This window comes from Centruroides vittatus, unplaced genomic scaffold, assembly GCF_030686945.1.
Source record: "Centruroides vittatus isolate TY-2023 unplaced genomic scaffold, ASM3068694v2 scaffold_435, whole genome shotgun sequence".
Lineage (NCBI taxonomy): Eukaryota > Metazoa > Arthropoda > Arachnida > Scorpiones > Buthidae > Centruroides > Centruroides vittatus.
The window spans coordinates 871,400-886,078 of NW_027122708.1; the positions used below are offsets into that span (position 1 = coordinate 871,400).

A 14,679-nucleotide genomic window follows, 5' to 3' on the forward strand; every position below is an offset into this window, starting at 1 on the left:
ATCCACTTCATAAATCTGGCAGCAGGCTTCTAAACAACTTATTCAACCCTTCTACACTAAAAGCACTATCCTGTTTGCTATTGGAACTGACTTCGTAATGGAAAGTCGAAGAATCTTATCCAGGTTTTTCACTCAACAACACGATGAAAAGGCCAAATCAACTCCTTTATGGCGGTTACCAGATATTTTCAAAGGGTAAAATACCTCTACAACAAAAGCTAATCTTGCTAATTTGTTACCGGGGAAATATTGTTATTTCATTTTTACGTACCTTTTCTGCTTGGTAATTTCATTTATAAAACACGTATAAAATCCTTTCCTGTGTAAATATAACACAGGATAATAAATAATGTAATACAGCATTGCTGTAGATGAATAATTATTAAAATTTTAAAAAATAAATTAACAAACATTTGTTTTTCCTAATAATCTCATAAATTTTAATATAATAAATCTTTATTTTATATATTTTTGAAGTAGGAATAATATTTTCATCTGAATACCTTATACAATAACTAGAGGATGCCATTATAACTAATCTGGCGCTATTAGTATATAAAAAATAAAATGATTATTTAAAAATAAGGATCCTTTTTAAGTTTATCGAAAATAATATTTTGTTATTTTATGTAGAAAATGTTAAAGAGATAAAATTTTATTTAAAACAATGAATTGTTTCCAAATTTAAATGTCAAGTGTCCAATTGCATTTTTGTAAGAAATAATCATTTTAACAGAAGTTATAAAAATAATTCTGCGAATAAAATGTAATATATTTTCGAAATAATCTTAAAATCTTTATTATTTAACAAACGAAATAGTTAAAAGGCGAATTTTTAAACATTCTTCTCAAAGCTCTTATTAATTTCATTATTATTACTATATTTTTAACGCGCATTAAATCTACAAAACGTTCATTTAAACTATAAAAATTATATAAAATCGTTGATTTTATGTAACAATATACCATTTAAAAAAATAATTTCTCCGGGGAAATTTACAATAAATTTTAATTTTTATATACTGATTTTCTTTACTTATTTAATTCTTTTTGAAGCTGTGCCATTTAAAAACAGGGAAACCAAATTAAAAATATATAAAAGAAAGAAAAATAATATTACTTCCATGTAAATTTTACAATATTTTTTAAAATATTAAATACAATTTCAAAGTACCGTACATCGATTTGAAGTGAATATTATATTTTATGAATGTTTATATTAAGATTAATCGAGGCAAATTATCTAAATATTTATTTTTTAAAAATTTCTCAATAAATATCACTCCCTTTCTTTCATTTTTTACAAATTATAATGATAATTACAGTAAAAATATTTATTTACATTAAGTAACAAAGTTAATTGAGGTCTTACTTTTTAATTAAAAATATCTTTTGTACCCTTATGAAATTTCAAAGATATTTATTAAGAGTTGAAGTTAAATATTTCGATGTGTAATTATATATTTTTGGAAGTTGGTCGGTGTCAACACTCGGATCCCAAAGGCTGTGAAGGAAGTTGCTGCAGTTATCAAATGTGTCCCAATATTCCCATTGGCAACATTGCGCCTTAACTGAAACTGGCTGTAATTTTCTCAGATGTTACGTCGTTAGCCTGTTACATTAATCGCATCTCTAAGTAAAAAACACGAAAATTTTAATGTACAACCCTAGGGAATATTTTTAAATATGCCTTTTCTAAATATCTAAAAGCTAAGTAAAAAATGATCAGAATTATTATATAGAAGCAAATGATCAGATAAAAAAAAGAAAAAGAGTATAAATGATACAAATGGAGTAAAAAAATGCGGTAATTGATAGAGTCAAATATGCAAAAAAAAAATAAGAATAGAATTAAATACGTGTTTATATAAACTTCATTAAAGTAATCCTCGGGATGATTAAGCTAAGATTAAGAATCGACATAGAGATACACTTAACAGGATAATGGATCTAGAAAAAGACGACCTTGATAGATGACCTCAAGAGTCGATATGAAATGAAAAATTACTTAGAGATAAAAGGATATAAGTTCAAAATAAAATACATTAGAAAAACAAGGCAGGGGGAAAAAAACTTATTATGTGATTTGTTAGAAAATTTAGCATTTTGTCAGAAATAAATGACTTGTCCACTAGTTTAGTAACGTTGCATTCGCTACATATGATATAAATTTAGTAACGGTAACAAGCAGGTATTATCGTGAAACAATGTGACATCCGGAAACGGAAATAACCATTTTTAGTGTAAATGGAAGACGAGCAATTCAAATTCTATTCTCCAATTCCCAGAGGATTTCCAACGTTAAAATTGATTTTTAATGATGTAAGATTTTTCTTATACATTAGCCATTTAGAAAGAGAATTTTAACATAATTTAATAACTTAGTATCTAATTCCAATTTAAAGAATAAAATAAAAAAAATTTTACGAATATAATCGGATAATTTATATTTAAAAACGTTACTTAGTTTTCAAATTTATTATAAAATTAGTTAAAATTGTAAAAGTAGAAAGGAGAAGAAAAATATTTTGAAAATACTCAACTGAAACGAATAAAAAAAGACAACAAACAAAGAGACTTCTCTTGATTAAGGGAATCGATAATCATTAATTCACCAGTCTGTAAACGAAAGACAGTCTTTATTTAGAAGTTTAGAACAAAAGAATATGTAATGAATAAAAATAATTATAACAAGAGGATATTTTCGAAATTAACAATTTTTTTCCTCCTCCTCCTCCTCCCTTCCACCCTACTCTTTTGTCACTTTTTAAAATCTTCCGAAAGAAAATTGCCGATAATAATCGATGAAATTTCAAAATTAACAACATGACCTTACATTAATTTATTTACAGTGGTGATTTTTATTGACTGTTTTCTTGTTTAAAAGGTCTCTCGATACCCGTAACCAAACACTAATGAATCTAAAGAAGGATGTTTATTTTTGTAGTCATGACGACATTTTTAATCGGCATCACAAAATTCCAATTTGTTTTACGAATTTTTTTATTTTTTAATTTCCGTTTTATTCTGAACAAGTTATTCTAGTTTTATGCTTTTCTATAATCGTCAGGAAGTTTCTAGTACGTTAGATAGAAGTAAGAAACAAACAAAAGTCAACTTTAAAATTTTTTTTCAACGCGCCTTATATTCATTCGAATTAATCATAATTAAGCTACTATTTTTAGAATAAAAACTGCTTAAAATCGTTATATTTAACCTTTAAATGTCGGCATTAAATGTTAACAGAATGTGTTTAATTAAAATAACATTTCAATATTATTTTTAAAAAATCTGGCACTTCCTCCTACGCGACTTTCCCCGCACTCGAACAGGCGGTTAAGCCTTATTTTTGGAAATAAGGATGAGCTTTTAAGTAAAATGCAAATGACAATAATAATTATTTTTAATAAGTTAAAAAACTCGTACGAGTGAATCATTATGTCTGACTCCACTCGATACGTGACACCTTTCTAGTCTATCGTCCCTCCCATTTAACTTATAACCTCCAAAATATAATAGCGTCAATGCCCCATATATAAAAGTATTCCTGCCAAATTTCAAAATTTTTGGTCCATGGGGTCCCGAAATATGAAGCAAAATACAGGCCGACACACCCACACATACACACACACAATACATACACAGACACATCCATACGTACAGAATTTTATTTCCATTTCTGTTTTTTGAATCAGGACACCTTAAAATATGGAGAAATGCAAAAAACCCGGAGGGCCAAAATTTCACCAACAACACTGTTCCTCTGTATCTTTAACAGATGAGAAAATAAAAATAAAAGAAACAAAGCAAGAAAACTTCAATTTCATATTTTTGTTTAATAAATAATATAAATTACTATTAATATATATAAAATGTTAATTATTATGTAATTAAAATTATCATTTTTTTAATTATTTTATCGTGTATTAACATTATCTTTAAAACAACATTAAGCCATGCAAAAGATGAAAGAGATAAAAATAGCCGAAATTATTAAAGAATTACTCTAAATTTAATGCGATGATCGTAATTTTTTTAATAAATAATTACGCCTAAATTATTTTTTAAGTAACAAAAGATGTAATCATCCATTCTAATGATGTTTTCTCACTATCTCAGCGAAAATCACGAGACCGAAACAAGCGTTTTTAATCTCTGATAAAACAACTTTTAACATGTGTTAAAGAGCATTAAATATTTTTTTTCGTATAATGAGTAGGCTTATTTACATGCATTATACACACATTTATATGATTTAGCTATATATATATAGGCTTATATTTACCAAGATGACCTGTATAAGGCTCAACAGGGTGCAAAGGATCTTAAATATCCAAAAGCCCATTATGGATTCAACCAGTCCCACACTGCGGCGACTGTGTGGTAAGAGACGGGACCACCCACGAAAAATTTCTGGAGTTTTTCAACTCTGTCTGGATTCAAATCACGGTCCCCAGAGTGATAGGCTTCCTCCCTAATCTGTACTGTACTGTATTGTATAATAGTGTATATTATGTGATTAAAAACATGGTTTTACAAATTTCTGATTGAATGAGAAAAATAAATGAAAAATTTTGATATTTACGTAAAAATATTAATATTTTTAAGTTGTCTTTCATCTAAAAACACAATGATAATTGGATGAATTTGATAAAGATTTTAAATCCGAAATTAAAATAATGTAAATTATAATATTCAAATATTAATAATTATCGAATATTTAAGGTTATAGATCATTTAAAAAACACCGTTTAGTCAATGTATAAAAATATATTATAAATAATCACATTACGTATAATTAAAAGAATATTTTTCCCCTAATTTATTATTCCTTTTTTCTAATTCGCAGATTATTTAGAAAAGAAGATGCGATCCACATTTTAAGAAAGAATCTTCTGTATCATTTCGAACAATCCCTAAAGCACTATACATTAAAATAATTACACGTCTTTCCTTTCGTCTAATAAGCAATGGAAATTATTAAAGATAATTATGGATAATAAGAGCTATCATAATTCATTGTAAAATGAAAATCAATGCATTTAACCTTTGTAAAAACAAAATAAACATTGCTTAATACTAGCTTCATGTCTAATGGTTTCGATGATTATATTTTAATTCTTGGTTAATAGATGTTATAATTGATAAATAAACGTATAAAACTGTAATTAAATTGTATAAAACTGAATAATTACTATGTGTATAGATGTTATGTAGCCATGATCCATTGTGAACTTTTTGTCTTTTTACATATAATTTATACGATTAAATTCCGAAAATTTATGCTTTTATTCTTGGTAAATAGATGTTTAAATTGTACAATTAACAAATAACTGTATAAAACTGTAATTAAACTGTACGAAATTGAATAATTAGTAAGTATAGATAGCCTTGTTTTATCCATTGTGAAGATACTGTAGGCTTTCAAGTAAAATTGTTCTTCTTTTCGCATGTATTTTATACGATATTTTATGTAAGAAATAGTTTCTATTGACGAGTTTCTGCATCTCTTATTTCAGAAATACAAAATGTAAAAGGGCGCTTTTAATATTTATCACAATGTATCATAAATACATTAAAGAAATTGATAAAACAAGATAAGAAGAGAAAATGATTACATAAGTGCATGTAGCCAATCGAATTTTGGCATTAAACGGAAGGAACCATTCTCATTGATCTCCCAAATAAATTCTAGAGATTGTGTGCCAACGCTTGCAGTTCAATATTAGACGATTTCACTCCAGCAAATAGAAAAAAAAGGGAAACAATCACCTTGACAACTTCACTGATAAACGTGAAAAATTCATTTTTCTATTTTTAGAAGCGTGCTGCGATTAAAACTGCAGGTCTTTCAATACTAGGACGTCCAATGGCATTAATCACTTTATCCATTAACTTGTTTTACCTTTTAATGTAGGACAAAATGCTGCATCTATTGAAGAATATTCTAGAGAAGTGATCCAACAACAAGAATGCAAATTTGTAAAAAAAAAAAAAAAATTAAATTACGAAAAAAATAATAAAAAAAAACAGCTAATTTGAATTTATATGAGTTATTTATGTAACCCTGGAGATACATAAACCGTCTGATTGAATCTTAAAGTTTTTACTAAGCTTTAGTGTAACAGAGATGGAGAAGAAAAAATATATATATATTTATTTTCTTACCGGAAGAAATTTTACGCATCAGAAACGGGAAATATATTTTTAGGAAACTGTGAAAACTGATAAATGAGTCTTATAGCCGAAAGGAGAAATTTATAAATCTTAGATTGATAGTAACGTGATGGGAATTACAGAATTGATTTTTTTTCCAAGGATACGAGCCAGTTTAGCGAGATGTATCCTCTTATATTATAAATGTAACAGCGTCACTAATTCGAATTCTTAAAACAAACAAAACTAGGAAAAACTCTGCCTTTGTCTTGATTAATTTATTTATATTCAATCAATTTTATTGAACCTAAAGAAAAAAAGCAAATACCTTAACTATGTCGGGAGTTAAATTTGTTTTGACTTTACTAATTTTCTAAATCAATAAATCGTATATGTATATTTATTATTTTACTGTTTAAACAGAGATTTCAGCCGAATAACGAAGACGAAATCTGTTTTCGTTTATGAATTTAAAAAAAAAATAACTCGTCCAATCATCTAAATGAAAAAGAAAAGAAAATAAAAATCACTTTGTAGGATGAATTGCATCAATGATTCAACTGCTGCAGGTTTTTGCTGATCACACTCTTTAGTACAAATCTTTAACGCTAGGTGAGGCTTCGGCGATCAATGAAGTTCTAACTGTTAATCCTCTGTAGATGAAATTTATACTTTTATAAAAAAGAAAAATATTAATGTAAATCTCTCTTATTTACCAGTTTTAATATAAATTCTGTCAGAGTTCATCAAAAAAGATTAACACGACACACATTTTCAGGCGTGTCAGCTTTGTCACTTTTTTTATTTCATTTTTTCCCCCTTCATCATCTGGTATTGTTTTCTAGTTTGTTCCTCCTCTTCCTTATATTCTCTGCCAATCTTTTTATCCATTCTTCTCCTTTCACCATCCTCCTAATGTTCTCGGCATCCAACATAATTAAAATACATATTTTTATTTATTTAATTATTAAATTACGTTATATATAATTTTTCTTACAAGAAAACCTTTTTTTTAAAGAAAATCATTTATAATATTTTATAAATTTAATTTAACTTAATTGTGTTTTATAGTATTCCCCCCCTATTTTTAAGCTTGCTGAAAAATATTTAAGTAATGCGTTAATTTATTATTAAAATTCAAAATTAGTGAGAAAAATCAGTTATTGTGTACGTTTAAAGTGAATTTTATTTATTTTATTTTTAAAATAATGGAGAATTTTTAATCAAATTCAATATGTGAAACGAAAGAAAGTGAATATTTTCTTTTAAAGAAAATAATGAAATCGTTACAAAACATTGCAACTTTCCCAGAAATTTCATTATGAAAAATAATGTTTACAAATAGTTTCATGCAGAAAATAAATGCGTTACTATATTGAAAACATTCGCAACTTTCTCACAGTTTTATAACTTACAAATATATATATACTTTTAAAAAAAGGAAATAAAAAAACAATGCTGAATCTATTGGAAATAATTCTATAATTTAAAAATTTATACATTGTTTCCTAAAATAATCCTTAAAGAACGGCTACATAATTTTTATATTGTCCTATCGGAGTACTTATTTACTTTACTTTCGTTAATATTTAAATTCAATTGAATCCGGCTTTAGATAATAAATAATAAATAACATCATCGAAAATGGTTATTTTAATAAATAATAAAATAAAAATTTTATTTTCTGATATTCCGAAGAAAATAATTAATATTTTAAATTAAATAACATTATACATTCTTATATTTATTACACGGATTTCGAATAAAATTGGCTTTTCTCGGCCACCGTGTAAAATCAGTGCAGTGAAGACATCTTTACAGGTGACTGTAATTACTGGGTTGTTTTCATTCAATGATAAATTACCTCGCTTTAACTTTCTCCAAGTTTTCAATACACTAGACTGGGTACTCGATATGGGTCATAAATTTGGTGACTCAATTAAAGGAAGACCCTACTTTCCTATTCTATTGCTCGATAACTTGAGAATGGTCGTCTATCCTTCTTACTCCTTATATAGTAATTTTAGTTATTCTGTTCGAATTAAAAGCAGTTTTATAGTAGTAAAATTTTTATTTTAAAAAATTCTATTCAATAAATTAAATTGTTCTAACAAAATACTGATTTTAAAATTACTTTACAAGTAAATTTAAACGAATTAATCAGGAGAAAATAAAAGTAAATTAGGAGATAAGCTGAATGAGTTTTCGTTTATTATTACTGTATTATTATTATTATTTTTCAGTTAAAATTAAATGTAAGAAAAGATTTAATTTTTATTTCATTCTATTTGTTTCACATTAAAGAGAATTTGAATGATAAATTAACATTATTAACATGAGATAATTTAAATAATTTTATTTTTCACTCGAAATGCAAATTGTAATAATTTTCGAATAATTTGAAATTTTCTTATTCAAGTTTGTTTATATAATACATTCGAAATAAATTTTTAATATTTTAATATGTAAATTTGTGTATTAATACCAGAGGACATGAAGTTATTTCAATGAGAATAGATTGCTTTGTTTTGTTGTTGCTTACAAATTCATCATTAAACAGTAAGAAAATTCAATGAAATCTTAGTAAAAAAATCAATTTGTAAAACAAAACACGTTCAAACTGCATAATATAAAGTTTTGATACGATAACACAGTTCAATGTCTCAAAATTTATTGATTTGTTTATCAAACATTATTGAAATCGGCTTAGTAATCAATTAAATCAATTTGTTTGCGATATATAAACGTATATTATGCTGTATGCATAAGGATTATATAGCTGTATACATGATATGATCTATAGTTCCATAGACAATGCTGTTCTGTAATAATCTGTAAGGTATCAAACAATGGATTTTATATAAATTATTAATATATAATATATTATAAATATATCTGTTTTAATTCTAATGAATAAATATAATATGATAGTATAGTAAACAGATTCTGTTTTGTTTCTGTGTAAATCTTGTAATACAATTAGTTCATTGTATCGTTATTACACTTTAACACTAAATTATAATTGAAATTCTTAGATAATAAATATTAAATAAATAAATTCGCTAAATTATTTTAATTTGTGACTTTATATCGATTCAGTCAATCAAAATATCGAATAATATTTACGGCGTAAACGTCAAACCAATTCGATTTCAATATTTAAAACATGTTCCGAATGGCAAATACTTTCCTTCGAGGGTTTATTTTGTGTACTGTTATTCTAAAAACACCCGAAAAAATAAAAATCTTGTCATAAAACTTTCTTTTTTTTACTATCGATTAATGTAAGCACTTAAATCGCCTTGTTAAAACCAAAAGTTGAATCTGCCCAACTCACTTTTTACATTTTTTTATCTTCACCTATTTCTGTTTTTGCTTTTTACTAGTTTATTTCCTAACTTTTTTTACATTCAATTTTTTTCTAGTCGTGTTTTTTTCCTGTTTCACTTCTTTGTTTGTTAGGGAAATTTCACTCTCTTTTGCATTGTCTCACTCGAAACGTACACGCTCTTTTTCCAATTATGATTTCATTTTACAAATTTTTTTCCAAAGTATTTTATGATGTTTTACTTTTCTAATTTAAATTTTTCTTTATATTTTAAAGCATTTTTATCATTTCCTTTCGTTTTTTTTAACATTTTTTTCTTGTATTTAATTTACGCAATTTTTTAAAAAACTTGTTTTCGTTTTATTTTCTGTTTCTCTCGCTTTCTGAAGCTCCTTTCATCGCTTTTAACATTATATTTTTCTCGCTTTCGCACTTCTCGATACTTTTTACACTTTATTTCTTTCTAATTTTATTCTCTCTCATTTTTTATAACTTAATTTCTTGCCATTTTACCTTCCATTCTTTAATTCTCTTTCATTTATTCTCATTTCCTTTCCACCCTTCCAAACCAGAACTACTTTAAAACAAGGTTAGAAAATCCCAGAAGGCAAAAAAAAATATATTATAAAATTAATTCAGAAAAAAATAAAGAATAAATCTCATTATATAAACCGAATATAAAGTATTAAATCAGTTAATTCGATCGATGAAATATTTAAGTATTTAAAGGCCAATGAATTGACTAAACAATTTTCGTAGGTCATCAAATGTTAATTAAATATTTTTAAAAACTAATTAACAATTTGTTAACGTCTAATAACAATTTCCAGTTAAGATAGATAATCGATTTTCAACAATCGAATCGATTTTTACGTAATTTTTAATCACTTTTTTCCCCATTAAAACTATTCAAAATAAACTTAAATCATTAATTAAGTTTTAAAAAGTAATTAAATAAATTCGTCTTAACGCTTCGTTTAATTACTTATTGATAACTGATTATAAATAGAGCGCCGAATGACACGAATTCCTTTAATTTATATAGTAAAAATTAATTAATGTTTAAAAATTGACCGTGATATAAATATAAATGAATTTATACGAATCTATTAATTGATTTTATAATAATCACAAAAGTTATAAATTTAAAATATATTAAAGAAAATCGATACAAACTTATAATCACGAACAGAATGAATGATCTACTCAACCTTTTCCATCATCCAAAGTCATTATGATAATTCTATTTACTAGTTAATTAAATTTAAAATATATATGTATATTTTTTAAATAAAAAATAATGTATATATTTATTTTTTCCCTTCTTTTTTGAAGACGAAAATTATAAATTTATGCAAAACATTAAATATTTCACGATTATCTTTCATAAAAATAATATCTAAAAAATTCCTAGGTTTTCGCTATTTACATTTAGAATTTCAAAAATATTTGCATTATTTCTGCATTTGCTTGTATTTTTTTATTATTATTATTTTTTAGAAATAAGTTTCTATGTTTTCGGCACGCAGCTTCCTTTCGGAAAATTACTTTTTTATAGATTTTAAAATCTCTTCAATCTCCTTCTGCAAAATCGCAGAAATATACGCTTTATAATGTAAAATTGCCTATTTGAACGATAGTATTTTTCATTCGATTTTGTATTAAAGTATTTTCACACCATCTAAAACAATGTATTAATACAGTTTCTAGCAAATAAAAATAAAAAAATCCAGAATTTTTATTAAATAGTTTGTTAATTCTAGTCTTATCCAAACTCAATTTGTACTTCGAATCAATTGAAAAGTGGAGAAACTTTCGTATAATTTAATACAATTGGTAGATGATGCTTAAAAATTTATTTATAAAACACTCTTGGGCATAAAAAGGGCAATGATTAATTTATTTTTATTGCTTGGATGAAGAAATAAACAAACGGAAAGTAACAGGGGTCAGAATTCGTAGGTTTGGAGTGTTCGACTCATGTGCTATTCATCAGAGAACTGCAGAGGATTCTCAAGACACGTATCTCTCTTAAGGAAAAAAAAACGAAGACGGCGACATTCAAATGAATCACACAAGCAAGAAATTGGAAATATGGCCAACAATGCATAACAATTTCCTTCAATAGAAGCACATGGTAGACAAGAAATCTATTTTTCCTCTTCCAAAATACTTGATACTCCATTAACTTATTCTTTTCTTTGCCGTTTTCTTCAGCGCTTTACTAATGTTTTATAATAAACAAGTAAAGATTAATAAAATTCTACGTTACTTAAAAGTTATTTCCATAAAATATGCGCTAAGGTCTAGAATTTTGAAATTTTTATTAAACTAATTTCGACCGTCTTAAATTTAAAATATGCGATATGTAAATTTAACGGCAGAATCGACGAAAATAAATTGTAATTTAATAGATTAAGAGGCGAATTTACATCTAGAAATTTATATATTTTTTTAATATACAAAATACACAAACCTAACCTGATATTAACCTATTAATCAGTAGAGACAGTTTGACCGATTGTTTTCTTATAAACGTCATCTCAGGTAAACTTTTCTCCATTCGAACTTATAAAGAATAAAAATGGAGATCTCATTTGTGATATAATGAATGGATGCATCAGCTGTATAAAGCTTTAACTCCCATACTAACAACGCCATGGCTTTCGCGCTGCAGATGTCGTGTTCAATCGCTGTGCATCGCTGCACACGTCACGGGAAAAGTAAGAAAAGTATCCTCTGTCTAGTACATATATATATATTGATTCTTTATCCATGAAAAATTTCTATTCTGTTGCTTAGTAAAATTTTGCCAAATAAATAAATATACATACAAACATTAAGTATCAAATTAATTCCTGGTTTATTCTCTAAGATTTAATTTCTGCTCTGAATTAAGCGCCTATTTTTAAATAATTTCACTTCTAATTCTCGTATTACAGCTTGTTAAATTATTATTAACCGTTAATTTACGAAAGAGATGTTTATTAATTAGTTTAATTGTAAGTAAGAGGGGTTGAGTTAGCTCTTTCAGCTCTTACTTACAGTTTAAATAACGCTCTTACTCCCAACATCTGTTTTTAATCTTTTTTCCCTCTCTCTTTCTCTTTTATGAATTGCACTCGAAACTTCCACATTTTTTTTATTTTCTAATGGAAGGTTACTAAACTAATAACAACTATTGGTTTATGGAAGAATGAGTAGGGAACAGCAACTTCCATCCCAGCCATTACTTACCCAAGGCTACACATCATCCACAGGGGCAATGGGTGACAAAACCCAGGGCAATAAAACTCGAGTGACGTCATCCGAGTGGGAACAAATGCCCTGCACTGTATTAATTTTAATTCGGCGATTGTAGAGGAATCGTGCTCGGTGTTGAATTTTGTCGTCTTATCGTGTTATTCTTTCTCTAAAAACTAGAAAATTGAGCGATTCGTCCCGGAGGAGAGAGAGGAAATGGTGATGGTTTCTCATATACCATTCATCTAGAGAAGTTTGGTGGCGGATCTATAATGTTTTGACATTGTGACATATATCTTCGGCACTAGTCTTGTCGAGTTATCGACTTGGAGGAGAAAAATAAAATTACCGGATTTCGGTTTAGAAAGATTGGCCATATGTCGGATTTGCGTGTAATCGCTGCGTGGAAAATAAATGCCGATGACGTCACCGAATGTCACTTTTGAAGAATGAAAAATTAACTCCCACGCAAAGTCTTTTACTCTGATTTTACACCTCTTTAAATTTTATAAAACTCCCTGAAGCGCAATGATTCCGTGTCGCCGTTTCTTCTCCATTTATTATTAAAATTTTATTTCTAGATTAACTTTCGCGTATTTACTCTTCCGAAAACGTAAGAAGGATTAATGTGATTGTATACGTTTATATTTTTTTGACTTTTAAATGTATATCTTTATTCTATGGAACTGTGTAAATAAAGAACGACAGGGGAAAAAAATTAAGTTTAGAAGTTAGAACACTTCTATACAACTGGGAGACGACAATGTATTAAAGGAATAAAAATCGTATAATACATTCATAAAGAAAAATTGTTTAAAAATTATACACAAAAGTCACGTTTTTTATGAGGAATTTTAAAATGTAACAAGATCAAAGTTAAAAAATAAAAAGAAAACGAGAAACCTCGAAGAATAAAACGAAAAAATTGTATTGAGAAACTAAAGCAAAAGTTGCATTTTCCGTAATAAAATCGCTTCTAACTTAAATATGAAATATAATCTGGCAAATTGTGTAGAAAGTAAAGGAGACAATGCGAATTTCGCTTGCCTAACGCTTCGCTACAAAATTACGTTTTATATATCCAGCAACATTTCTCAATAACCATCCAAGTTTGGACATTCTCCAAACTCCAACCACAAGACAAGAATCTAAGAAGAAACACGAAGCAGACTGGCAAAAATATCATTTTCGGGTATAAAATCTCGAGAAATGTTTACATAAAACTCTCATAAAACATTAACAAAGTAGAGCGTCGCGCGCCGCGTTCGTAGGGGTATTACAAGAGAAATTCGAGATACCGCTATAGATTTTTTTTAATGAAATTACAAGTACTCACATTGGCTCTAGTTAGTACGACGTCCACATTTTGATTAGCTATCTGCCACGACCTCTGACCCATTTGTAATTGTGGCGAGGGACAGATTGGTTGGACCCCTTCTGACTTAGTAAATTGGGAAATTTCTGTGGGGATTGCCATATCGAAAAGCAGACAACTTGGAAAAATAATGGCAAAAATAATGAAGACGATAGACATTATTAAAGTTCACCTTTAAAATATCATAATACGGAAGAACTCCATTCACAACGTGTTTAGCTCGCTACCAGCAGAACCAGTGATGTCTACGTGTTTCGTGTTTCCGTCTGTCTGTCCGATCGATATATCCACGCGAGGGCGCTCACAAACAGAGGAACGACTGGCAGAAAATAACTTGGTGAATATTTTTGACCAAAGCGGGATGTATAATGAACTACACGCATTTACATTCATCAAATATGATACCGTGAAACTGCACGCTCGACTATTCGTGCTTAAACAACTGTGTTTACAATTAACGAAATACCGAATTGTAAAATATTTATAATCAATTTTATAAAGTTTATCACGTCATTCGGCTATTTTTATAAAGATTTTTATTACAATTTAATACGTTATTTCTGATAATTGACTGTAT

At 27.3% G+C, this 14,679-nt stretch overlaps 1 protein-coding gene across 4 annotated transcripts in view; it reads right to left on the bottom strand.

Annotated features, from left to right (window-relative positions):
• Nucleotides 1-14,407, bottom strand: part of LOC136989153 (delta and Notch-like epidermal growth factor-related receptor) — a 49,669-nt gene extending 35,262 nt beyond the window's left edge. The window contains exon 1 of one of the 4 annotated variants that reach the window (XM_067287252.1): nt 14,064-14,407. In XM_067287252.1, coding sequence (XP_067143353.1) covers nt 14,064-14,261 — 198 coding nt within the window. In that variant the 5' untranslated portion in view covers nt 14,262-14,407. Of the gene's footprint in view, nt 1-271; nt 291-6,872; nt 7,026-14,063 lie in introns of those variants that run through there. The other 3 variants (XM_067287251.1, XM_067287254.1, XM_067287255.1) reach the window with 3 other exon arrangements.
• Between the last annotated feature and the right edge of the window lie 272 nt (nt 14,408-14,679).